Here is a 25,845-nt window from a genome sequence, read left to right as displayed (position 1 = left end):
AATCAGTCGGCCTGAATGGATCAAGCCCCACCTGGTCGGGTGTCAATCAACCTCTGGGATATAAGCCTGCGCCTGCCTCCCGAGACCTCACTCAAGAGTTGCTGCAGCCACAGCCAGCCTGGCTCTGTGGAAGTCTTTGTGGATTAAAGCCTGTTGTACAGTCTTTATCTTTGTGTGTGTCTGATTTTGGCTAACAGTGCACCACAGGGACAATGCAGGGAGAGCAAGGAATAATAAGTAAGGAGGAAAGGGGTGGGACAGGGCAGAGGATTTAGTGCAGGGGCAGAGGAAAGACAGGAAGTAGAAGGGAAACAGTACCAGAACCCAAATTGATTCCAATTACTCTGAATCCCCTCTTCCCAAGCTATGCCCTCAACATCCCTGATGATTTTTCTTCTACATACTTCTGACTTTGCAAAATTTCCACTAAACCCCTTCTCTCCACATGGATGAGACCGTGGCAGACACGAGAGGAGTAGCAAAGCAGTTCAGATTATATTGAAGGTTCCTGAGCTTGAACACAGATGCGATGTCCACCAATTGCCCCTCATACCTTGAAGGGTGGGTGGGCACAGGATGAAGGTCTGCTGGAAAGATTCATTGCATGCAAACTGTGCGGCTCCTGGCTGCATGGGTATCCCGTGGTGCATCAAGGAAGCTCCAGTTGGTGGTAAATGCTGAGAGGAGAGAGAACACTAATCAGTCACATGGCTCTGGAAAAAATACAGGAATCTTGAACGGACGGTGAGAAGCTGGAGGGACTCAGTGGGTCGAGCAGCATCCGAGGGGTGAAATGGTTAGTCAATATTTTGAGTCAAGATTCTGCACATTGCTCCTCAATGATACAAAGGGGAGTAGTGTCCCAGATAATATTTCTGCCAGCAGCATAGAGAGCAGAGCCATCCTGCTGTACAACATGCCGGAAGGCAACCTGAGCTCCACCCTTGACTTGGTGGACAGGCAGATAAGCAATGATTGTAGGCTCAAGTTCCCCTCCCCTCCCAGTGAGGTAACGAGCAAGTAATTTTCCCTCGGAGGTAGTGGAGACAGTGGAACTACTAACGTCCACAGGAAAATGTACCCCCTCTTGTCCAGGAGTTATTATAAACACCCTAAAACAGATTTCTTGGTCATTGTGACATCATGGGAGCATGTTGTGAGCTACTTATCCCTGGAATGACAGAGAATAGGAGCGCGAGTCAGATTCCCTTTACAGGAAGCAACAAGATCGTGTGTCCTTTGCATCCGCTCCACCAGAAGAGGGAAGATCACTGAGTTGCATGGTTAGCGTGACACTATTACAGCGTCAGCTACCTGGGTTCAAATCCGACAGCCTGTAAGGAGTTTGTACATTCTCCCCATGACCAGCGTGGGTTTCCTCCGCGTGCTCTGGTTTCCTCCTACATTTCAGACATAAGGAGTTAGCAGGTTAATTGGTCACGTGGATGTATTTGGGTGGCACAGGTTCATGGGACAGAAGGGCTTGTTACTGTGCTGTATCTCTAAATTAAAACGAGCAGGATACAAGCATGAGTGATTCTGTCACTGTTAGGAGTGCCTTCGAACCTGCTCCTAGATTCACACAACCTACCAGAATGATACCAGTTTGGAGTTATTATTCACTCTTAGTTCAGCTTACAGTAGTTTAGAGACACAACTAAGGTAACAGCCCCTTCCAGCCAATGAGCCAGTGATGCCCAAATAACCCATGTGACCAATTAACCTATATACCCTATACGTTTTTAATTCCTCTCAAGCTTTCCTCGCTGTCCACTGCACCCTCAATCATCTGCAAACCTTGCAGCCCATTTGCCTCTCTTAGTCAGCAATCATTTAGGAAACACTGTTACTTACAGCAAACTTCAAAATATGTAACTTTCAGCAGTTATTTCATCACTCCACAGATGAACAAGCTAGGAAAAGGCACCAGCTTGAGTGAAGCTTTGATAGGGTTCCCTTTCTGATCGCTGGGTCTGAATAATTCACCACTTGACACAAGGTGGTGCAATTGAGTAACGCACCAAAGTCTATGTGACGATCATTACATTCAGAGCTCATTTTCAAGGACTCTCAGTGCAGCTTCACCACTGGCAGAATTCAGCAATTCAGGCAGCAAACTGTGGAGCGGAACGGAGAGTCCGTTTCAGGTCGACACCCTGTATCTGGCATCTTTACGCGTAACACTGACTATTCATTTCCCTCCACAGAAGCTGCCCAAGTTCCTGGAAAACTATGCACGAACAGGATCGACAGTACTGGAAATCCCTCTGCCATGGGAGTACCTTTTGTAAATGGATTCTTTGTTTAATCCCCGTGACTGGAAGGGAGCGAACTACGAGATGGGGACATCATATGGAAGACTGTAATTGATTCCTCCTAACAGTGCTTGAACTGTGACCTACAAGTGACAAGTACCCTTCCATAATGCTGAGGAATGGAACCATACAATAGCTAGACTAGACAACTGTAACAGTTTCTATCAATAAATAGTATAAACCTTTACGATAATCCTTGATCTTCATGGACCGATTATTTTATTCCGGAGGTGTTTAATTAACCCAATTTAAATCTGCACGCTGCGGTGGAGTGGGATTAGAGATGGTTCTGGTTCACTAGGCTTGGAATGTGCACCAATCGATGCCTTTATGGTTCCTGCAACAAAATCAGCCACCCAGGTTTTCGCAACATTCCTCTGGAAGGATGGAGAGTGCAGCAAGGTCACAAGCGTTTCGGGGAACAGAGGCTTCACCATACCAATATCTCTGGAGTGAAAGTCTCAGAGTACAGAAAAGGGGAAGTTATTTATGCAGCAATGCTCTCCCTCTCTATCCCTCTGCTTCACACTTGAACACATTTAGAAGTTGCCTCAGCACGTCTACACCAACACGTGTGCAGGTACTTTCATAAATTCCTTTCTCCCACTCTCGGCTGGAAATCACTCATCTGATGTTAACTGAAGAGATATAATCTATGCCTCCCATCATCCTTTATCAGACAATGAAGGTCCGACGTCCTTTTTCTCCAACTGATGCTGCTGTTTCTCTGGCAGATTGTTAATCTCCCCCAGCCTTACCTGGCTATGGACTGAGCCTATTTTATTAAAAGTCACAGTCAGGTTCGCAGCGTTGTTCGAGGCAACTGGTCGAACAAATGGCATCTTATTGCGGTTTATCACATCGTACAAACTTGGCCTCCACCTGCAGACGTCCATGATGTGGAAACAGGACTTCACGCTGAGGGAAGGAAGCACACTGGCCGTTACTTGCCTGGGTCACACACACACTTGCCACACCACACCTGCCTCCCCCTTCACCACTCTTGAATTACTGGAAATAGCGCTTAAATCACAGAGGCATGGTTAGCACAACCCTGTTATAGTGCCAGGAATCTGAGTTCGAATCTGCTGCTTCTGTAAGGAGTTTGTACGCTCTCCCTGTGACCTGTGTGGGTTTCCTCCGAGAGCTCCGGTTTCCTCCAAAAATTACAGAGCAGCACGGTTACCATAGCAGTTAGCGCAATGCTATTAGAGTCCCAGCAACCCGAGTTCGAATCTGCCGCTTCTGTAAGGAGTTTGTACGCTCTCCCTGTGACCTGTGTGGGTTTCCTCCGAGAGCTCCGGTTTCCTCCAAAAAATGTACAGAGCAGCACGGTTATCATAGCAGTTAGCGCAATGCTATTAGAGTGCCAGCAACCCAGATTCAAATCTGGCGCTGTCTGTAAAATTTTCATATGTCCCAATTTCCTCTCACCCTCCAAAAATGTATGGGAATTATAGATTAATTGGGGTATTTGGGTGGCACAAGCTTTTGGGCTGGAAAGGCCTATTTCTGTGCTCTTATGTCTAAATTTAAACTAAAATCATTCAGTCATTGATTCTCTCCCAGCCCTTTGCCATAGAAGCAAATAGCAGGGAAACAGGGCACACTCAGCCTACTTTATTTTTTCCACTCCACTCAACTCCCAGAGTTTCCACTATCCATGACACACTATATGGACAATTTACAAATTTGCTCATCTTTAGGCAATGACAGGAAAGTCGAGCACCTGAAGGAAAACCATGCAGTTGCAGGGAGAACATACAGCATCAGGAGGAGAGGGTTGGGAATGAATCTGTAGCCCTGCAGCCTGTGCTTGACCGATGGCACAACTGTGCCACCCTACTGGAGTCACACAGAAATGTTCTGTTGTTCACCCTTCTTCAACTGTACCTTGGCCCAGTTGGTGGGGAGGAGGGGGGGGGGGGGTAGGAGGAGATAGAAACAGCTGGTGCTGATCACTCTCCACCTCGTACACCCTCCTGACCTAGAAGCCTAACACACACCCACCTGCAGAGTCTCATCCCCACCAGCTCAAGGGAAACCAAAGATGGACTCCAAATGTCGACTTCCTTTCAAATCCACATCCTATGACAGACTAAGAAAATGACGTTCTGACATTGAAGGCCTCCCTGCTTAAGGGTCAGGCTGTAAGAAGCAGTGAGTACGCTGTCATCTGCCAGTAATGTAATGCTCAACCTGGTAGAACCCTGTGGGTCCAAGGGTGAGCGAGAGGTGCCCCTTACTGATGCAGCGAAGACAAATATTGTAGATTATTGAAACAAGCAACACATCAAACAAGCTTATAAATCTGACGACAAAATAAATTCTCAAAAAAATGTATCCACTAAAACAAATATCCCGCTGATCTGGAAAGAGACTCGAGCTCACCAGGACCCTCCACACTGGGGGTTCCGGGTTAGTTATAGGTGTTCCATGGTTAAGTAAAGGAAAACTTAAGGTGGCCCATGGGTGGGAAAAAAAAATAGCTGAGAATGCTCCTCCAGCAAAAAGACATGATCTAATAGCAGCCATTGACATAACAGCAGTATGTCGGGGGCAGCAGACCGGATTTGAAGGATGGGACAAAAGTTGTGATGTGTCTGCTGGGTATGGGGTCCGTACAGGAAGGGACCTACTGGTTGCTGTGGGGAAAGTCCAGCAGATGCGGCATGGCGACGAAGGGGTGGTTCATTGCCTCCACTGGAGTGATTCTCTTCTCTGGGTCAATCAGCAACATCTTCTTCAACAGACTGACAAACTCCATGCGGTCTGCCTTCTCCACCTGCAGGTCACTTCCCTCTAAATCCATCGCCACGTTCACCTAAGGCCGGAAGACGTTACACTTAGGAGAGGGGTTGGAGCATCACAAGCATATCTTACTGTCTTCGCAGATCAGACTATCACACACTTCCCTCCCTCCCATCGATTCCATCTGCGATTCCCACTGTTCCATTATGAATTGAATTGCTTACTGTCACGTGTAATGGAGTGAAAAGCTTTGTTTTCAGTGCTATCCAGGCAAGTCAATCTTTACTTAGCACAGTGTTACAATGAAACAAAAGTGCAGCATATAGTGTTACAAAGCAAAAATAAAATCCGAATAAATGATGCAAGGGTAGGTTTAATGTGAGAGGCATTTTAAAGGAGTTCTTATGGGCAATGTTTTTTTTTAAACTCAAGAGAGTGGCTTACATCTGGAATATCTCACCAGAGGAGGTGGTGTAATTAGATACAAACCCCACATTCAAGAGATATTTGAATTGGAGTCTTGTGCAGAGGCTGAATGCTGGAGGCAAATCCAGTGATATTCAGTCACTCTGGGAGACATTTCTTGCTTCTCTTTCTCTGACTATAAGGGGTGCTGGGCAATGCTAATGGTGAATCTTTGACTACCTTATGGCAGACTAAAGGCAATTTTGTGTAGTATTACATTTCTGTTTTATTACATGGCAATAATTAGTATCTGATTATTTACACAAGCTCTTAATTTAACAAGACACAAAAGGATAATCCTAATGTGGGCAAATGGGATGGGTATAGATGGGAAAGAAGGTCAGTATGTAAAGGCGGACCAAATGGCCTGTTTCTGTGCTGTACAACTCCATGCCTCCAGTGGAAGCTGCAGAGCTTTATCCCAAGAGAGTTGAATGACAGAATAACACAAGATGAAAATGCTTGTACTCCTCTTCAGATATTTGAACTACATGAACATCGGGTGTATGAAATTCATTAACACCCTTTCCCAAGAATATATGTAAAACAAACCTGTCTAATCCTGGATTTTCATGAACAGTATCCAAGTGAAGATACAATGGTAATCTCTCCTCTATGGTCTAAAGGCTTGCCAGGTATAAAACTAAAGCTCGAGCTGACTGCAGCCAACTCGAACTCGGCCTGAGCCTGAAGACTTCTAATTTTCGTCCTGGCTAAGCTGAAAATTTCCTTAAATATAATGAACTCAAACATTCTATTAGTGGGGGCATGTTTTGCTTTCATTTCATATTTCCTTGCTACAAAATTATTAGAGGTAGGAAAAGCATTTGACCAAGTGGTGGGAGGGCCACGAGAGTTTTTATACATAAAACATGAAGGCAGCTTGGTCAGACCCCATATCTACAACAGAGAAAATGCCACAATGCCACATCAGAACTTGCCACGTTAACCAAGGCCCTTCACTGCAATTTTGTTTTATTGTAACACTATGTTTTCATTCTTGGACTCACTGCTGTACTAAGGAGAGGTGGACTTTATTGGATAGCATGCAAAACAAAGCCCTACATTGAAAACGTGACAGTAAACAGTTTCATTCATTATGGAGCAAATGAGAACTATAGTCATACTCTGCCAGGGTCTATTCTAAATAAGGAGGTAGAGGACTTACAGCATTTGAGTTGCAAATATTGTTTTGCCATTATTGCTTGGAATACTTTATGGAACTTAATACAGACAAGTGTGAGGCAATGCACTTTGAGAGGACAAATTATGGTAAAATTTTTTGAGAGTAAATGTCAAGGACACAAGGAGGGTTGATGTACAGAGAGCCCTCGGGATGGAAGTACCTAAATCACTGAAAGTGCTGGCATAGGTGGGTAGGGAGTGGAAAAAAGCAAATGGCATTCTTGCCTTTGTAGACCAAAGTACAAGAGTTGAAACACTTTGTTTCAGTGGTATAAAACAGTGGTCAGACCTCACCGAGAGTATCATGTTCAAGTTCATGTTTACTGTCACCTGTACCGAGGTACAGAAAGTTTGTTTTCTGAGCAGTCCAACTAGCCAATCCATACACATTACAACAGTAATCTATAATAAGGAGTGCACAGTTACTGAGAGACATCCGTTAGAAGAAAGCAGAGGAAACATTATTTCACTTGCATGAGGTTTGTTCAAGAGGATGATATTGGCAGGAACCTGGAGGTAACTGTAAAACTCTGGTCACCACATGACTGAAAGGATGTGGGGGTGACAGAGAGTATAGAAGAGATTCATTAGGTAACAAGAGGTTTACAAAATTGACATGCATAGATTGGCTAGACCAGCCATTCTAAACAGGGGACCTATGGCCCTCCCTGGAGAGGGGAGGGGGAAACTCATTTAAGTAAAAGCCTTGGTTACTCATGTAACCTCAATATATATATATTTTTTTAATGTAGTCAGTAGAAGTATGGAAGAAACCAAAACTTGACTTCTGCACAGGGAAGGGGCCTCATAAACTTTGAGCAGCGTCCTAAAGTGGTCATAACTGAAAAAAAGGTTGAAAACAGCTGGGCTAGATCATCAAAAATATTTTTTTTTTCCGAAGAGCAGGAGAGTCTAAAATGACAGAGGTTTAAGGTAAAACGGGAGAAATTTAGTGGCGATCTGAAGGATGGATTTTTCCCACACAGAGGGTAGTGAATATTTGGAACAAGCTGCCAGAGAAAAGGTGGTGAAAGCTGATACTATTACAATGTTTCATAGGCATTTGGAACGGTACAGAAAGGAAAGAGGCGGAGGCACGTGCCAATGGGTTTAGTGAGGACAGGCATCATGGTCAGCAGGGACAAGATGGGCTGCAAGGCCTGTGTCTGTGCTCTATGTTTCTATGATTCCAGAACTTACATGCGCTATGTCATCCAAACAACTAAAGATATACTTTCTGGCTTCCTTCGATTTCATTCCTGTTTCTGTCTCGTGCTCTTCTGGAGTCTAAAAACAAATACAAAAATATTTTAAAATAGAGAAGAGGTTGATGATATATGGGACAAAAAGAAATATGCATCAAAAGCAGTTTGTTCTTCAGGCGAGCTGACTTGCCTCCAAGATGTTTGTTTCAAAAGAGAGATCCTTCCAAAGTAACTGGAAATCTAAGAAAAACAGCCAATACTGGAAATCTGAAATAAGAACAAAAAATTCTGGAAACTTTCAGCAGGTCAGGTAACATCTATGGAATGACGAACAGAGTTTTAATGTTTTAGGTTGAAGGCTCTTTGTTAGAACACAGTCCTATGAAGGGTCTTTGACTTGAAGCCTCGACTCCATTCCTCTCATAAGTAACACTGATCGAAGCCAGCCACTCTCCCTCCCACTTATAACTCCACAGCTCCGATGATTGGCTGTCAATGAGGTTGCAAACAATAGCTTTTAAAATCTTTGATAAGGTCAAGGAGAAGTTTAAAAATAATTAATCCAGTAGTAAAATAATTATCCCATGGTAAATCTGAAACAGATGAGCTGATGTAGAAACCAGCATGTTCAGGGGTTTACTGCTATTTTAATCTGGGTTTGAGTTCTGTGGCAAAAATGTGGGGTGACATGGTTAATGACCCGGGTTCATATCCAGTTTTGTACGTTCTCGCCATGTCTGCATGGGCTTTCCCCAGACCCTCTGGCTTCCTCCCACCCTCTAAAAAATACAGGGCTGTAGGTGCACTAGGTGTAATTAAAGGCAGCACGGGTCCTAACGGCTGGAATCAGCTTTTACTTTAAACTTATTTTTTAAAATCCTGTTGACATCTTTGTGCCACAGCCAAAAACATTGGACGAGAATCAACACAAAGAATGCTGGAGCAACATCCAACCTGTTGGAGGAACTCAACAGATCTAGCAGCATCAGTGAGAGAAAAAGAATTGTTAATGCTGTGAGCAGAACCTTTCATCAGTTATTCTTTAAAGAGTGCTGGGTGAGTTTTAATGAAAGGAACACACTGAGAAAAACGAGTTAGAGTAACCAAAAATCACCCCTGAGAATATAAAATTCATTTGATCCAAAATACTGCTGTAGGTTTGATCATATGGTCCAGCATATAAAAATACCTTCATTTTCCACTCTGAATATGTTGTGTCTCTGGAGAAGAACCGTGTTGTTTTTGTCCCAATGTTTAACAAATGATCTCCTGGTAATCCTTGTGTTTGCGAAATATAACGTATCTGTGGGTTGAAAGAACATCATTAATTATGTATACCGAGCATGAACAATGGACAGAGTACATAATAGGAAAGTCTTTATTCCTATATTGGTTCAACAATGCCCCCCACCCCACCAACATCATCATTAAGTCTGAATCTTGAACTGTGATCTACACCACCAGCCATTTTCAACCTTTTTTCATCTATGGCCCTCTAGGACTCTGCTTGAAGTTTATAGGCCCACTTCGCTGTGAATCAGTCAAATTTTGGTTTCTTCTGTATTTCTCTCCCACAAATTACATTAAAAAAAAACATGAACTATATTATGTAAGGGAAAAAGAAAGCAAGGCTTTTACTGAAATGTGTTCGTGCCCACAGGGAAGGGCTGTAGGGACTCATTGAGAATGGTTGGTTTAAATGGCAGTATCTGAGAAGTTGAGGCAGAGTGCATATCACAACTCCAGACCCTCATACTACAGATACCTTCCTGAGCCATTGAGGACAGGTTCTGCATATCCTCACATAACGTTGTTGATACAATCTTGCAAAGTGCTACTTTTAAGTGAAACATTAAACGACACCAATTTTATATCACAGTAAAATCAATATTGAATGAAACATTATTCAAAGACTTTCTGCACAGCTAAAGAGAATGCACAATTTGTGAAAACTCCAATTATTTTAGTTGCTTTTTGAAAATTTTATTTTATTATTTGTATCATTACAGAAAAAAACAATGAATAAAACATTAATCAGATATCCATATCCAATGATACAAAAAACTTTTTCCCCAACCACCCCCCCATCCAAAAGTAAGAAAAAGAAAAGAAACACCTACCATTTAATGTACAATAATACAAGCATATACAATCATTAATTATTATTAAAATTACTGATTAAGAGGAGTGGATAAGGTAGAAGAGGTGGACGGAAAATTATTCATAAAATCCATATATGGTTTCCAAATACTATAAAAAATTTCAACTCGATTCTTTAAACTGTATGTAATTTTTTTTCCAAAGGTGTACAATTTCGCATCTCATTATCTTTGGCTTGGCTTCGCGGACGAAGATTTATGGAGGGGGTAAAAGTCCACGTCAGCTGCAGGCTCGTTTGTGGCTGACAAGTCCGATGCGGGACAGGCAGACACGGTTGCAGCGGCTGCAGGGGAAAAATGGTTGGTTGGGGTTGGGTGTTGGGTTTTTCCTCCTTTGCCTTTTGTCAGTAAGGTGGGCTCTGCGGTCTTCTTCAAAGGAGGTTGCTGCCCGCCAAACTGTGAGGCGCCAAGATGCACGGTTTGAGGCGATATCAGCCCACTGGCGGTGGTCAATGTGGCAGGCACCAAGAGATTTCTTTAGGCAGTCCTTGTACCTTTTCTTTGGTGCACCTCTGTCACGGTGGCCAGAGGAGAGCTCGCCATATAACATGATCTTGGGAAGGCGATGGTCCTCCATTCTGGAGACGTGACCCACCCAGCGCAGCTGGATCTTCAGCAGCGTGGATTTCGCATCTCATTATACCATCTAGTTAAAACACTTCCTTATCATATTTCCATGATATCCCTGTACATTTCTTTGCAGGCACTATTGCAATACTCAAAAATTTTTATTGATATTTATCCAATTTCAATTTTGTATCCTTTTCATAGATATCCACAAGTAAAAATAATCTTGGATCCTTTGATATCTTTATCTTCATAATTTGTCCTAACAATAAACTCAGTTCATTCCAAATCCTTTCCACTTTTTCACAAGACCACAATGAATGTAAAAAAAAGTCCCTGTTTCTTTCACACATTGCAAACATTTATTTGAATAATTAGAATTAAGTCCATTTAATTTATATGGAGTATAATATAATTGATGAAGAAAATTATATTGAACCATTTGATATCTAATACAGTTTTATTCTATTAAGCAAACCTGTTTTCCTCAGACTTTCTTTGAAAGAGCTTGGATGATGTCCCCATTAAAACTCTTGACTTGCTGCTTGTTCTTCTAGGTGGTAGAGATGGCAAAGTTGTTTCTCATTCCAAGGGAAATGGCATAGTGGTCCTCAAACAAGAGAGGATTTGAATGTAGGACACAAGGCACGACACAGTATCGAGCCTTTTGGCATTTGAGGGGTGCTGTGGCTGCTTTCTGGGTTTGTAGGTGTGCTCCAAATCTGTGAACTTGCATTGATTCTGCAGAGTTCTGTTGATTCTGGCCTGTTTACAGCTTCAAAATCATGTCACAAAATTCGTTGTTTTGTGGCAGCTTCATCGTGCAATCATTGATATAAACCACCTTACAAAAATAAATATAGTGCACAAAAAGTCACAATAAGGCAGAGTCTTTGCTTCATTGATCATTCAGGAATCTGATGGCAGTGGGGAAGCAGCTGTCCTTGTGCCATTGAGTGCTCATCTTCAGGCTCCTGTATCTTTTTCAGTACAGAGAGAAGAGGGCACAGCCTGGGGTCATGGGGGTCCTTGAGGATAGAGGCTGCTTTTTTAAGACACCGCCTCATGCAGATGTCCTCGATGGAGAGAAGTCAGGTGACCGTGATATTGAGGCCAAAGTTAACAACCCTCTGGATTTTTTTTTTAAAAACTTCAGAACACACAAAGCTCCTTGATGGCTTATGGAATTCAGAATCATGGTATTGCTGCATGCAGGCTGTGCTGGCCCCACCAATGCCCACAGTTGCCTGAATGAGCTTCCTTCCAAATTCAGGCTTCCAGGATGCATCCTCTTAAAAGGGAGGACTCTAGTGGTAGAGACTGAAAATCATGATGCAGATCCCAGTTACAAGAGCTTGAGACATTCACTGTGCAGGAACTGTACAATCCAGGCGGGGGCATTTCATCAATTCTACAAGGCATCATGAGCTTTGTAAGTTTTGGTCAAACTGTAAAGTGGCCCGAACAAATGGCATTCAGCACAGACGGGATTACGAAACAGAGTATTGGGAAATGAGGTAACGCTACCAACTCTGACAAGTATGCTACCAAATCAAGCAAGCAGATTTCTATCAGCGACATTCCACTGGGTCATTTTGAATTCCCTGAGTTAGCATTCAATTGCACTGTCCAGCAAATTGCATCATCTCACTTAATGCTCCTATTATGTGCAGGTCAGTCAGTTTTATACAGAGATGTTACAAACTTAGAAATCCATGGGGTTAACACTGAAGCTTTTGCAATTTAAGTAGTGCCTGGATATACTTTGGGTTCTTCTTACAAAATATTGCATAAAAGTTGTACGGACGCAGGCTATACGGCCCAACAGACCCTTTCTGATGCTTCTGTCTTTCACATTTCCTCCCAAGTTACTTTGCTCTTCAGTGCATTTGCCTGGCTTTCTCTGAAGCACATTTTATCAAGTTTATAATCATCTGATTGCAACAGTACAAGCTGATCAAACAGTATTCTTTGGTCCTTAGTACAAAAATAGTGCAAACGCTGACAGACATAACACTCAAACTATACACATACACAGAAACTATATACATAATATAAAAAATTAATATGATTATTAAATAGTAGAATCATGGGTAGTTTTTAGCAGATCAGCAGTTCACTGCCTGTGGGGAGAAGCTGTTCCTCAGCCTGGTGGATCTGGCTCTAATCCTTCTGTATTTCTTTCCCAATGGGAGTAGCTGGAAGATGCTGTTTGCAGGGTGGTACAGTTTTTTTCAGATTATGCTTGCTCTCTTTAACCAACAATCCAAATATAGCTCATTGATGGTGAAAGGGAGACTGCCATTTTTATGGTTCTGTGGATTGACTTCTGATTTGATGATTACAGCAACCATATCACACTGTGATGCAGCTGGCCACGATGTTCTCGGATAGTTGACAGAATGGTGGCCAATACCCTTGCCTGCCTCAGCCTTCTAAGGAAGTGCAGTAGCTGTTGCCCTATGCATACACAGTTCAAAAAGGGTCCCGACCCAAAATGTCGACTATCCATTTTTCTCCGTCGATGCAGCCTGACCCGCTGTGTCCCTCCATTTTCCTTGTGCTTGCTCACAATTCCAGTTTCTGCAGTTCTTGCCGTAAAACATAAAAGTCTGCAGACGCAGTGATTGAAGTAAAAGTACAATGCTGGAGAATCTCAGCAGGTCAAATAGATACATAAGCACTGTTTCAGGCTTGAGTCTTTCATCAAGGTACGATCAAAATGTAGCCAGGCACCTGAATAAAACGGTGGGGGGAAGAATAGTAGGGGAAGGGGAGGAGCACACAGGCAAGAGGTCATAAATGGACAAGGGAGGAGGATAGAACAGAAAGCAGGGAGGAGGGATGGTTCTGCTCTTTTTTTTTGCACTACCAATAAGTGGTAATTCTGCTTGGCCCACAGAAAAACTAATCTCAGGGTTGTGTATGTACTCTGACAATAAATATGAATGGAGAGGGAAGGGGTGGAGAGCTGGAGGAAAGGAGACAGAAGGATTGGGAAAAGAGGAAGAACAGGGAATAGTGCAGCAGAAACCAGAGAAGTGGATGTTAATGCCATCTGATTGGAGTGCCCAGATGGAGTTCATATGTTTCTCTTGTTCAAAGTATGACAAATGTGGATGGATGACATTTTAAGGGATAAAAGTCAAAGAATAGTGGTGCTAAAAACAAGGATGGAGCCAGGAATGATCTCATCGTTGACTTGAGCTCAGTGAATCATGAAATAAAACCCACGTCTATCGACTTCAAGGCTGCATTTTCAATCTTCAAATGGCTGTCACTTCTAAGTTTTTCTCTTCTCCGCTCAACCCTCTCCCTAGCCAGCATGAAATGAAAATGTTTACAAAGAAAAGCTTCCATTAAAATAAGAAAAAAAAGTCTTTAGGTTGTGGAAACTCTGATCCAAACTGAATTATTTCCTTTCACTTGAGAGGACTCTCGGCTAATAAGGCAGGATTTTTGCCTTGCCGAGGTTATTTGGAACAAGATTTCTGCAAGGAAGAGTGGAACTATGTTATGCTACTTTTTTTTTAAAATGGGCAACAGATTCAGCACTCTTAAAGCTCAAATAGGTTTGATTTTCTGTTTTCAATTTTCAAGCTTTTGCCACAATTTCACTCAATTTTTGGTCTACAACTTTTTCCTCTGGCTCCAAACTCACTTGCCTGCTTGAATTCCACATCTATCCTTAATGGGAGATGATGTATCGCAGTTTCTTGGGGTAAAATCTCTAGTGAGATGTCCTGCTCCACTCATGTCAATGCAATGGCCGAAAAAGCATGTCAGTGCCTTTACTTCCTCAGAAGCCTGGGGAAATTCAACACGTCATCTGTGGCCCTCAACAACTTCTGCAGGGGCACCGATGAAAGCATCCTGTCAGGGTCCATCACTGCGTGGGATGGGAACTGCTCCACCTAAGACCGCAAGAATCTGCAGAGGGTTGTGGATATGCTCAGACCATCAGACACCCTCTCCCCTCCATCGATTTCACCTCACAGATTCAGCTTTCAGATTTATTGTCAGAGTAAATACATGACATCACATACAACCCCAAGATCCTTTTCCTGTTAACAAATAAAGAACTGTAAACAGATAAAGAAATGTAAACAAATTGACTGTGCAATACAGAGAGAATTAAAAAAAAATCAATAAAGTACAAAAGTAAGAGTCCTTAAATGAGTCCCTGATTGAGTTTGTTGTTCAGAAGTCTGATGGTGGAGGGGGAGCAGGTGTTCCTGAACCTGGTGGGGTGAGTTTTGTGGCACCGATACCTATTTCCTGATGGCAGCAGTGAGAACAGTGGGTGGCATGGATCCTTGATGATTACTGCTGCTCTCTGATGGCAGCGTTCCCTGTAGATGTTCTTGATAGTGGGGAGGGTTTTGTGATGTCCTGGGCTGTGTCCACTACCTTTTGTAGGGCTTTATGGCATTGATGTCCCCATACCAGAACGTGATGCACTGTGATGTCATACCAAGCTCCTGAGGAAGTAGAGGCACTGACGTCCTTTCGTCAAGATGCCATTAGTGTTGGGTCCAGGAAAGATTGTCTGCGATAGTGACTCCCAAGGGGTGCTCACCCTCTCCACCTCTGATCCCCAATGATCACTGGAACATACACCTTTAGTTTTCCCTTCCTGAAGTCAACAATCAACTCCTTGGTCTTGGTGACATTGAGTGCAAGGTTGTGGTTGGAGCACCCTTCACCCAAGTTTTCAATCTCCATCCTGTACGCTGACTCATCTCCTTCCTTTTTACAACCCACTACTGTGACATCATCAGCAATTTGTAGACCCCTCCACTCCCCATCAATTCCATCACACAACACCCTCCCCTCCATCCCAGTAGACACACACTGTAAATCAAGTAAGAGACAGTACAGAAGTGCAAGAGTAACAGAGAGTAGTGGGTACAGAGCAAATGCATCAGAATTTTACTATTTTGCACTTCACCAGGAAAGAAACTGTTCTTGAATCTGGTGGTGCATGATCTCACATTCGTGAATCCTCTTGCTGATGGGAGGGAGGTGAAGAGAGTGGCTGGGGGTGGGATGAGTCTTTGAAACGTGTTGGCTGCTTTTCCAAGGCAGTGGAAGTTGCAAATAGAATTGATTAAGTGGGGAGAGGGAGGGTTCTGTGAAGCTCTGAGCTGCATTCACAACTCTCAACAGTTTCTTGCGGTCTTGGGCAAAGCAGTTTCTGTACCATGCAGTAATGCACACTAATAGACACTTTTAATTATGCATCTTTGAAATGACTGAGGTAAGCAGGTGACGTGACAAATTTCTTCAGGCTTCTGAGGAACAAGAGGCGCTGGTGTATTTTCCAGATTATTACATTGATGTGGATGAACCAGGACAGACCAATGGGGACATTTACTTCAAGGAACTTAAAACCTTCTCCTATCTCCACCTCAGTGACAGTGATGCTGACAGGGCAGTGAGCTCCTCCCTTCTTCTGGAAGTTTATGACCAGCTCCTAAAACCTGCTTTGGTCCTGTTTTTGATGAGCCCTTCCTTTGAAACAGTTCCCAGCTCTGAGTGCTCCCATGGATGGAGAATGAGGGACAAAGGCAATTCAGTAAAATTGAGAAACTTGGTGGTGAGGAAAGACTCGAAAAACCAAGATTCAAGATGTATTTTTTGTCATGTAATAGTACAGAACATGTAATATTGCAGGAAATTACCTTCTTCTTGCTGTAAGGCAGACAAAGAGTGGCCATTAGTGTTGCCTGGCACATCTTACAGTAAGAAAGATGAACTAAAAGAGAGTCCCTTCAGAGTCATTTATGTTTTTTTTCTGTTCAAAATCTTTTTCTTACCTTCCAGAGTGGCAGTTCACACATGAATGACCAAAGTTTGAAATTTTTGTTTCCTTACACGGCTTTACACTGAATTCCGGATAGGCAGTGGAAAGAGGCGGGACTTGCAAATACATGGAATTCATTATTAGCCCATTGATGTCGACTGCCTGCAGTCCAGGTAAATCTGCAAACAGCCTGCAATAATGTCTAGGGGTGCCACAGGTAAAATTTCAGAACAGGAATGAGTCACAATGAGGAACAACAAACGAGATATGGAGAAAGAAGTAAAAAACAATGGAAATGCACATGTGGCCAGCAGTGGTTACCATTACCTCTATTTCTCTTCAGATACTGGTGAGTATTCCCAGAGTTCTGCTTTATTTCACCATTCCTTTATGTTGGTGTCCCTCTTATCACAGTTCTGACATCTTTATCTCCTCTCTCCCTCTGTTCTCATTTCCCTCCTTAAATTTGTATCTCCTGCAATTAACAGGCCTTCACTGCCCTCTCTCCCCGGTACCCTCGCCATTTGAGTTAGTCAGTCTCCCCTGGTCTCCACGTCTTCAAAGCTATGTAAAACATGCTTGATTCCTAACTTGGCGGCACAGTTAAGCAGCTAGCACAATGCTCTCTCAGCACCAGCAACCTGGATTTGATTCTGGCACCGTTCTCCCCATGTCTGCATGGGTTTCCTCCAGGTGCTCTGGTTTCACACATATGGGGGTTGAAGGTTGTAGGCTGGAAGGGCCTGTAACTGTGCTGCTTGTCCAAATTTTAAAAATAATTTTTTTTTAAATTGTGCTAATTTTGATGAAGTGTCACTCTCCTCTAACATTAACTCGACGTTTTTCTCCTTCTACAGATGCTGCCTGATCTGCTGAGAATTTTGTTTGAAGATTTCAAGAAAATTTGGTGAAGATGTTCAAAATTATAAAAGCCACGGTGAGATGCAGAGAACTTTCCTGGGAGCTCATTCTCCTGGATGGAAGGAGCCAACAGTAACATTCATAGAACAGTAGAGCACAGGAACAGGGGTGTCAAGCCACAATGTCGGTGCTGAACATGATGCAAAATTAAACTAAGTCTCTTCTGCCTGCACATGGTCCCTTATCCTTCCATTCTCTGCAGAGTCATCTGTCTATCAGCCTCATTACCCCAGGCAGCCTGCTCTGGAAACCTTATATGTGTAAAGAAATTTGCTCCGCGCATCTCCTTTGCTTCCCCCTGCCCACCCCCAGACCCACTTAAATGCATGTCCTCTAGCATTTACCCTGGAAAAAAGACTGTGTTTTCTACCCAATCCCTGACTCCTGAAACAGACAATGTTCCACTGGCTTTAGCAGGGAAGCTATTAAAAATCAAAATGGAGGAGGAGTTTTTGGGATGACATTCAAAACTCTGGATAGATTTTGCCAGGAACAGTTGAAACTAAATGGCTGATGACCACCTCCCAATCTATTGTACCATCCAATCCATCCCACTGGACCTGTGTTAGGGACCCTGGGTTTGACATTGGCCACCACAAACCACAGGAATAGTCCTCTACTGTGACTGACTGCCTGAGTGAAAACAAAAGTGCGAAAGGGAAACAAATTTGCCAATCCCTTGTCAGAATACAGGGGAGTGGGACAAATGGGATAGCTCTTTAAACTGCCTGCATAGGCAAGATGAATGACCACCTCCTTCTGTGCAGTCTGAAGAACCTATTTGAATGTTAGTCACAAGAATAGAAACAACCTCCTCTTATCCATGCGCCTGCCCCCTTGCCTCACTGTCATATCTTCAATGTGACACTCGGTTTCTAATGGTGCTCCTGGATTCTCTCATTTCCTGACACACATCACCAGATGCCAAGGATCAATTTCTTCACCACTGTCGTAGTGGAAATTCATCATGAATTTCGATATTAACCGAAATGGCCTCACTGCCTTGTGTAATACAACTCACAGCATCAGAATATTGCCAGTGAACTTAAGGGAAGTCTGGAAATTTCCTACGCAGGCAGGACCTTATCCAAAGAGTTGTTTTTACTCCATCCAAGTGAAAGTGGAGAGCATCAGATGAGAATGCAGACTTATTTAAAAATACCTTCTGCTGGTGTGAGGTAATGAGAGCCTCTTTTGGCACAGGAGGCCACAAGGTTGCTGGATAACTGGAGTGTGCAATTCAACCCCAGATACCACATGTCTTATGATCTGCCACTTGGCGTGTAAAAGCGATTGAGGTAATGTAATGCTAGGAGAGAGCCACAGACCAAATTCCACCACAGGAACAATCACCAAACACAGCATTTTCAGTCCGAGCGAATTTTACACTTCACACCAGGCAGTCTCAGTAAGCCAAGCAAAGTACTTGCAGGGTTAGAAGCACATGCAAACTGCTCTGAAGCAGGTGGCATTTGCTCTGCTGTTCAGTGAAGGCTTTGAACCCTGGAACTTGCAATAAATGGCCACTCTGCTTGGGTTCACACATCAGAGGCCTATGAAGATCACAGTGAGGAATCAGAAGTGTCCTCATCCTTTTATGGCATTTTCTGATCACAGAAAAAATGCAAGGACAATTTTGTGCGCGCACGCACGCGTGCGTTCCTCTGCCTGTATGTTTTTGTGTGCACGTGCTTATTCATGTGGTGATGTGTGTGTCTCTGTGCAAGCGTGTTTTATGAATGAGTGCACTTCTGTCTCTTGTGTGTGTCTTACGAGTGTGTTTATAAGTGTGTTCCTGCGCACCTCTGTGCATATTCAGAGAAACGTGTTTTATGTGTGTTTGGGTCAAACCGTGCAAAAATTCTTGAATGACATCAAGATCCAAACTTTCTGCTTCTGATCAGTAGAAGGATTTTCAGTTGGACAAGTTTGCCATATACTGCCAGAAATAACATTTTTTACTAATTTTCCAGACAAGCAGGGCAGCAGGTTGGCTGCAAATGAAAAGCATTTCTGGTGAAGGAGGAAAATATTTACACCACCAGTGTTAATAGTTTGGTCAAACAAGTACTTAGTTTTAGGGTTGTAAGTATTTCCTGAAGCTGCCATTATTACTGCAGTAGCTAAAGGTCTGCTGACTGCCCAGTCCAATCCATTTTAAAGGTTGATAGATCAGGAAAAAGGCTTGCATATTTATCATGGTCTAGAAATTCTCCTATATAGCACAGCATTTTACACATAATCTGAGTGAATTTCAGCTAATTTTGTAAATGGATGACACACTAATTCAATCTGCAGCTCTTTCCTGATGATGTTCACTCATAATGGTGATGCTTTGTGTCAAATGGCATGCAAGAAATGGTTTCACATCATTTGTGCAACATGAAAGAGACACACAAGTGACACAGACCATTCACATCGAAGCAGTGCTTGAATGGAAGGTAGAAGGGTTATCACAAATCACTCAAAATATATGACAAAGGACACTATAGGTCCCATTTCCTCATTGCTGGTTGAAGCCTGCAGACCAGCACCTCCAGGTTCAAGAATGTTTCCTTGCCACAGCTATCAAGCTCTTACACTAATCAGGGACTGCTCCAACGTCACAAGAGGACTGCCCACATTAATGCAATGTCACTTTTAATTATGAATATCTTTTGAATTTATTATCTATTTTTAATTTATTGGAGACTATTTCAGGTGTTTTTTCACAAAGTACTAGTTGAACTGAAACAAGTAAGAATTTTGGTGCAAATATCCATTGTACAATACATATGACAATAAACTCATTGTTATGACAATCCAATAATCCCATCCTATACTACGAGGGCTGTAGCTCTGAAGGGTCAGGCTTTTCAAGGGCACCTTTGAGCACCTTTCAGCCACTGAGTTCCAGACTTCTACCACCTGTAAGGTAGACATGTTTTACCTCAATTCCATAACATCTCACTTAATGCTCCTATTATGTGCAGGTTGGTCAGTTTTATACACAGATGTTACAAACTTAGAAATCCAGGGGTCAAAACTCTGAAGCTTTTGCCACATAAGTAGTGCCTGGATATACTTTGGTTTCTTCTTACAAAATATTACATAAAAGTTAGTACGGACGCAGGCTATACAGCCCAACAGACCCTTGCTGATGCTTCTGTCTCTCACATTTCCTCCCAAGTTACTTTTTTTCATTATGAGATATTGCTGGCAAGGCCAGTGTTTACTGACCACCTTTAACTCCTGCTGAGATGATGTCTTGTTGAACTGCTGCAGAGCTTCTGATGAACTTCCTCCCATGGTGATGCTTGCTGGAGGATTTGGACCCAGTGACAATGAAGGAACATCACAGTGTTTCTTGGAGGCAGTCCTCTTACCTGCCCTCTGCCCATGACCTTCAATGGTATAGAGCTGTGGGTGGGAGAGTGCTGCTGGAGAGGAAAAGTAAGTGCCTATTATGGTACCTGGTACCTGTTATGGCCAGTATAGGAAGGAATAAATGTGTAAGGCATTAGATGAAATGTCGATCCTAGATGGTGATACATGAGATGCTGGAATCTGGAGCAAAAATTAACTGGTCAAGCACCATCAGTGGGAGAAAAAGGTCAATGTGTCGGGCGAGAATCCTTCATCCAGTTTTGAGTCTCAACGTCAACATTCCTTTTTCTGCCACTGATGCTGCTCAATCCATTGACTTCCTGCATCAGATGGTTTTTAAATCTTATAGTGTTGGAACTGCACTCATCTGGATTAAGTGGAAAGCACCAGGTTTCATCTGCTTGATTACAGCTGGAGTATATGTGGCTGAGCTTCCGATCAATGGTGGCTTTCAGGTTTCCAGTGTTCCCCTATTGAGAACAGTTAATGCACTTCAGAAAGTACATCACTAATTGTAATTTCAGGACAATGTGAAAGGCACCTTTAAAATGCAAGTCATTTTTTTTTCTTTAAATCTGTTTTGATCTGAATATTGCCAGTCAAAAATTCTGTTCTTTTGAGTTTAATTTATTAAAGCAATCTTAATCCCAGGGACAACTAATCTCCTGTTTACCATTGCTTTTAATTCATTTGACATGAGGCCAACCTTAGATCAAGATTTTTTTTTGCTTTTACAAAGAAGAAGACATTTAAGAGCAAAAATTCTCCTCATTCAAGGGCACAGTTTGGAATAAAAAAATGTTATTGGTGACTTCTTTTACATTAAAAACAATCACAAACAGTCAACGGTTTTGCCAAACTTTCCCTTATCTTTAAAATGGAGTCAAATGTAAGTGATTAGAATTATTCTTTACCTGGTCATATTCCAGTGCTCCTGGGTACAAAGGCCATCCAAGAAACAGCTCAGCAATCACACACCCCAGTGACCACATATCTATGGCTTCACAAAATGGCAAACCCAAAATTATCTCTGGCGCTCTGCGGAAATAAGAAAAGATAATGTTGCATTAGGCGGGACAAGCCAAGAGAGCATAGAAATATCACATTAAGCCACAATGTGATCACTATAACATTTATTGTCATATACATTGTACTATGTACATATGGACTGAATTCTTAATTGTTGAAAAATATATAATACAGTAAAATCCTCATTATCTGGAATTCAACTGGCAAAAAAATGAAAAATAAATAGGTAAAAACAGGTATTTGGAGAGTGGCCCTGTAAGGTACCTATGGATCGGCAAGCTGAATTGTTTTATACAGGTTGGGGTGGTAGAATCACATTGCTTGTCAAAGAGCAGGGTGCAGACTGTTTCACACCTCTTCCATTTAAAAAAAAACATTATTTATAGCAAGGTAGAAGCTGATTTTGGTCATTTAAACCCATGCCATCCAATTACACCCAAATTAACCGATAAACCTATACAGATTTGAAGGGTGAGAGGAAACTGGAGCACCCAGGGAAAACCCATGTAGGTCATGGTGAGAAGTTACAACCTCCTTAAAGACAGCACTAGAATCGAACCTGGGTCACTCGTGCAGTTGTAGCACTGCACTAATTGTGCTGCAGCTACTGGGGAGGAGAGGGAAACTCCCAGTCAGCAGCGATGAAGGGTGAATCCATTGGCTCAGATATGGCTGGAGGCCTGGGAAGAGTCTGTGTGGTGACCACTCGTGGGGAAAACACCAACTGCCAGCCATGCATCTCTTTGGCTCTGATGAAGTGTTCTGACCCAGAATATTGACAATTCTCTTTCTTCCACTGATGCACACATTTGATTCAGTGAAATCTGCAGAACCATCTGTAGGGGGTTGTGTTCAACTAGCAGATGATGTTCTTTCCTCAAATTCAAAGTTGGCCATCAGTGGATTGCTCCCCACGGTGCTATTCCTTTCAGCTGGTACCTGTTACATATGGCATGGTATTAATTTTTTAAAATTTAGACATACAGCCCTTACGGCCCATGAGCCTGTGTCACCCAAATACACCCAAATGACCTACAATCTCCAGTATGTTTTGAACAGTGGGAGGAAACCTGAACACCCAGAGGAAACTCATGCAGACATGGGGAGAACGTACAAATTCCTTACAGTTGCCCCTAGATTTGTAACGTTGCGCTAACTGCTATGCAAACCACGCTGCCTTAGCAGGCTGTTTGGGAAAACCTGAAACATTCTCTTCCCCCGTCAATTTGTTCTTTACTTTTTGCTTCTTCAGTCTAATGGCAAGAAACGAATTTGGAGCACATGAAGGATAGGCCTTTGGCAGTGTTGGTGGTGGTGGCCTCATCTGCCCTGTCAGCATTCTTGATAAGATGAATTTTTTATTCTGCTCCCTCAAGCCTAAAGATGTCAGTCTCTCCTCCTTTCCTGCTTTCCCTTGAATAGTTATCTAGCTTTCAGTTTCAAGCTATCTGTTCTCTTCCTTGTGACTGAGAGATTGAAATTCTAACCACGCTCTGGGAAATCCATTGGATTTGTTTGCAACTGTTTTTTATTTATTTCAGATTTATTATCAGAGGACATACATGACATCACATACAACCCTGAGGTTCCTTTCCCTGCAGGTGAGGCAGAATTACCACTTACTGGTAGTGCAAAAAAAAACTGTACACATTATATACATTTACCACTCACCCCACCTCCTTCAGTTCCAGAAGATGGCTCCCAACGCTGATGAGTTGAAAGCAACGCTGGATCAGCCTTTTAGGCCTTTTCCATAAAAGTGTAAATTCACCTTTGTTTTATTGAGCTGCCTTTAATGCAGCTTTGCACCTTAAAAAAAAGCCTACTGTAATTTCAGCCAGTGGCGAATCTACCTTATGGGAGACAAAAGCAAATTCTGTGTAATATTACACTGCCTTGTTCCAAAGGATGTGGCTTCATTACATGACAATAAGGGCATCTTGAGTCTATTGTTCCCTGCAAAATGCCCTCAATAGTCAATTGCCAGCTGTGCATTTGCCTCCAGCAATAATGATGAGGCATTGGCCACATTCCGAGCTATTTGTTAACAACGTCCAAGGATTTGAAGGCTCTCGGTCGGTGCTCACACCCAAATATGACGAATCTCAAAATTTTGGCAAGACTAACACCAAACATATGCTGACACAGTGAGGCAGAACAGCAGGATAAAGTAACAGCATTGTTCACTTTTAAAGTCCTACATACCTCGGTTTTATAGTTGCAAGTACAGTATAATCAACAATTTCATTGCAAATGTAACATCAGATGGAATTCAAGAATAAAGATGATTAAATTTAGTTTCTTATCTCTATTTCCAAAACTTAGTTTCACTGAACTGAGCCCAGCCATTAAATCTCTATCGGTTCTCCTTCTGTCATCAACTCTTGAACTGCAGCGAGAAACAGATGGTGTTTGGGTCAGAATGAGGGTCATGGCCACATATGAATTTCAAGAAAAGGCAAAGTGCAAAATGGAATATATGTGACATGGCATCAACAGGGTAGAGCAGGCATCAACTTGTTCCAAGGGATGTGTCTACTTCTGTACCATTTCAAAGCGTAAGAAAAATAATTTGTGGATGCAAACCACGCACATAACCACATACACAGATGGACACACACAACCACACCACCCCCCCCCCACTACATAGACACAAAAACCCCCACACAGACACAATCAACTTCTGTCAGTCAGTGATAATTTAAAGGCAACTACATATATTCATTGAGGATTAGTTGACGTGAAGACTACGCATAATAGAATGCCAAGAAATTCTTTCATGCAGCCCAATAATTTTTGTCTTAATTGAAGAAAGTTTATCAAATATTTTGGAAGTGAGGTATTTGAGCAAATTCACCAATTTTCCCCTGAATCTTACACACAGGAATGTCTGGACTAGCATCATGAAGTGCAACTCATACTTTTTACACCACTTAGTGCCAAATTAAATTTTACGCACATAGTCCATGAAAAATGCCATCCAAGTGTCACTTCAATGTAAAACTAAAGGGGATCAGCCAAGCCTGAGTCTGGGTCAGTGTGCCCTCCTACAGAGGAGTCCCTCCGATGTTTGCCAACATCTTCTGACAAGCTTGCTGAAAGCTGTTTTCATCAGAACACAACTGAACCTGACCCCAATCCTCTGCACAGCAGACAACTACATCCCTGACTCTAATCCTCGTGGACACCTGTAGCTCAGGGACACATTTAGATGATAATGCTCCTATGAACCACTTTACCATGTTTCAAGTTTCCTTTATTGTGATGGACATATAATTCACAAAATGTGTTTTCCTTTGCTTGCCCTGTAAAGATACACTATTTGTCCAGCACACAAGAGAGTCCCTTCGGGGACATTGAGTGCCCATGGATCCTGCCACATCCTCCGATCCCATTGCCTCCTGCGCTCCCCAAATCTCCGTAGCCGTTTAGCCTCCTGTCCGGACCAGTGGTGAATCTGAGCTCCAGGCATCCTGGTCACCCTCCTGGTTCTGAACCCCGATGCACTATCAGCATCCGAAGCCCTATGAAGATCTTAGGCAAAGGACATAAGCCCACTGAAGTCCCAGATGCAAATGCATGTCCCTTTAAGAGCAGAGGTGACTGTAACGAGGAATGTTGGAAACAAGTGCATAATTAAACAAACACAAAGAGCAGTGCATAACAACACTTTTTCCTTATAAACAAATGTCCTGGTGAGACTTATGAGCCTTAGTGTACAATCAGTTGTCTTCTCACCACAAACCATCAGAAGGCACATCTTGTCATGCTACTTCCTCAGAAGACTGTGGAGGTTTAGTAGGTCCCCCATCCCTCAACAACTTCTACAGGGGAACCATCGAAAGCAGACTCACTGGACACATCACAGCATGGGACAGGAGCTGCTCTGCTCAAGGATATAAGAAGCTGCAGAAGGTGGTGAATGTAGCTCAGAACATCATGCAAACTTCCCTCCCCTCCATCTTCCCACTGCCAAGGAAAGTCAGCCAACGTTCTGAGGAATCCATCACACGCCAGACACATTCATCTCCCATTGGGGAGAAGGCTCAAGAGCGTGAAACCGTGCACATTTCTTG

At 42.8% G+C, this 25,845-nt stretch overlaps 1 protein-coding gene across 4 annotated transcripts in view; it reads right to left on the bottom strand.

The window, feature by feature from the left end:
* hipk3a (homeodomain interacting protein kinase 3a) overlaps nucleotides 1–25,845 on the bottom strand; it is a 197,058-nt gene that overhangs the window by 31,302 nt on the left and 139,911 nt on the right. For all 4 annotated transcript variants that reach the window (XM_069903013.1, XM_069903011.1, XM_069903008.1 and 1 more), the window contains 6 exons: nucleotides 21,655–21,778; nucleotides 9,111–9,224; nucleotides 7,917–8,003; nucleotides 4,955–5,139; nucleotides 3,074–3,233; nucleotides 554–677 (listed from right to left, as the gene is read on the bottom strand). In XM_069903013.1, coding sequence (XP_069759114.1) covers nucleotides 554–677; nucleotides 3,074–3,233; nucleotides 4,955–5,139; nucleotides 7,917–8,003; nucleotides 9,111–9,224; nucleotides 21,655–21,778 — 794 coding nt within the window. The remainder of the gene's footprint in view (nucleotides 1–553; nucleotides 678–3,073; nucleotides 3,234–4,954; nucleotides 5,140–7,916; nucleotides 8,004–9,110; nucleotides 9,225–21,654; nucleotides 21,779–25,845) is intronic.

The sequence above is a fragment of the Narcine bancroftii genome, chromosome 1 (assembly GCF_036971445.1).
Source record: "Narcine bancroftii isolate sNarBan1 chromosome 1, sNarBan1.hap1, whole genome shotgun sequence".
NCBI classification, from domain to species: domain Eukaryota; kingdom Metazoa; phylum Chordata; class Chondrichthyes; order Torpediniformes; family Narcinidae; genus Narcine; species Narcine bancroftii.
Note: the sequence above shows the minus strand (reverse complement) of the source record. Positions and strands in the feature narration are given on the sequence as shown.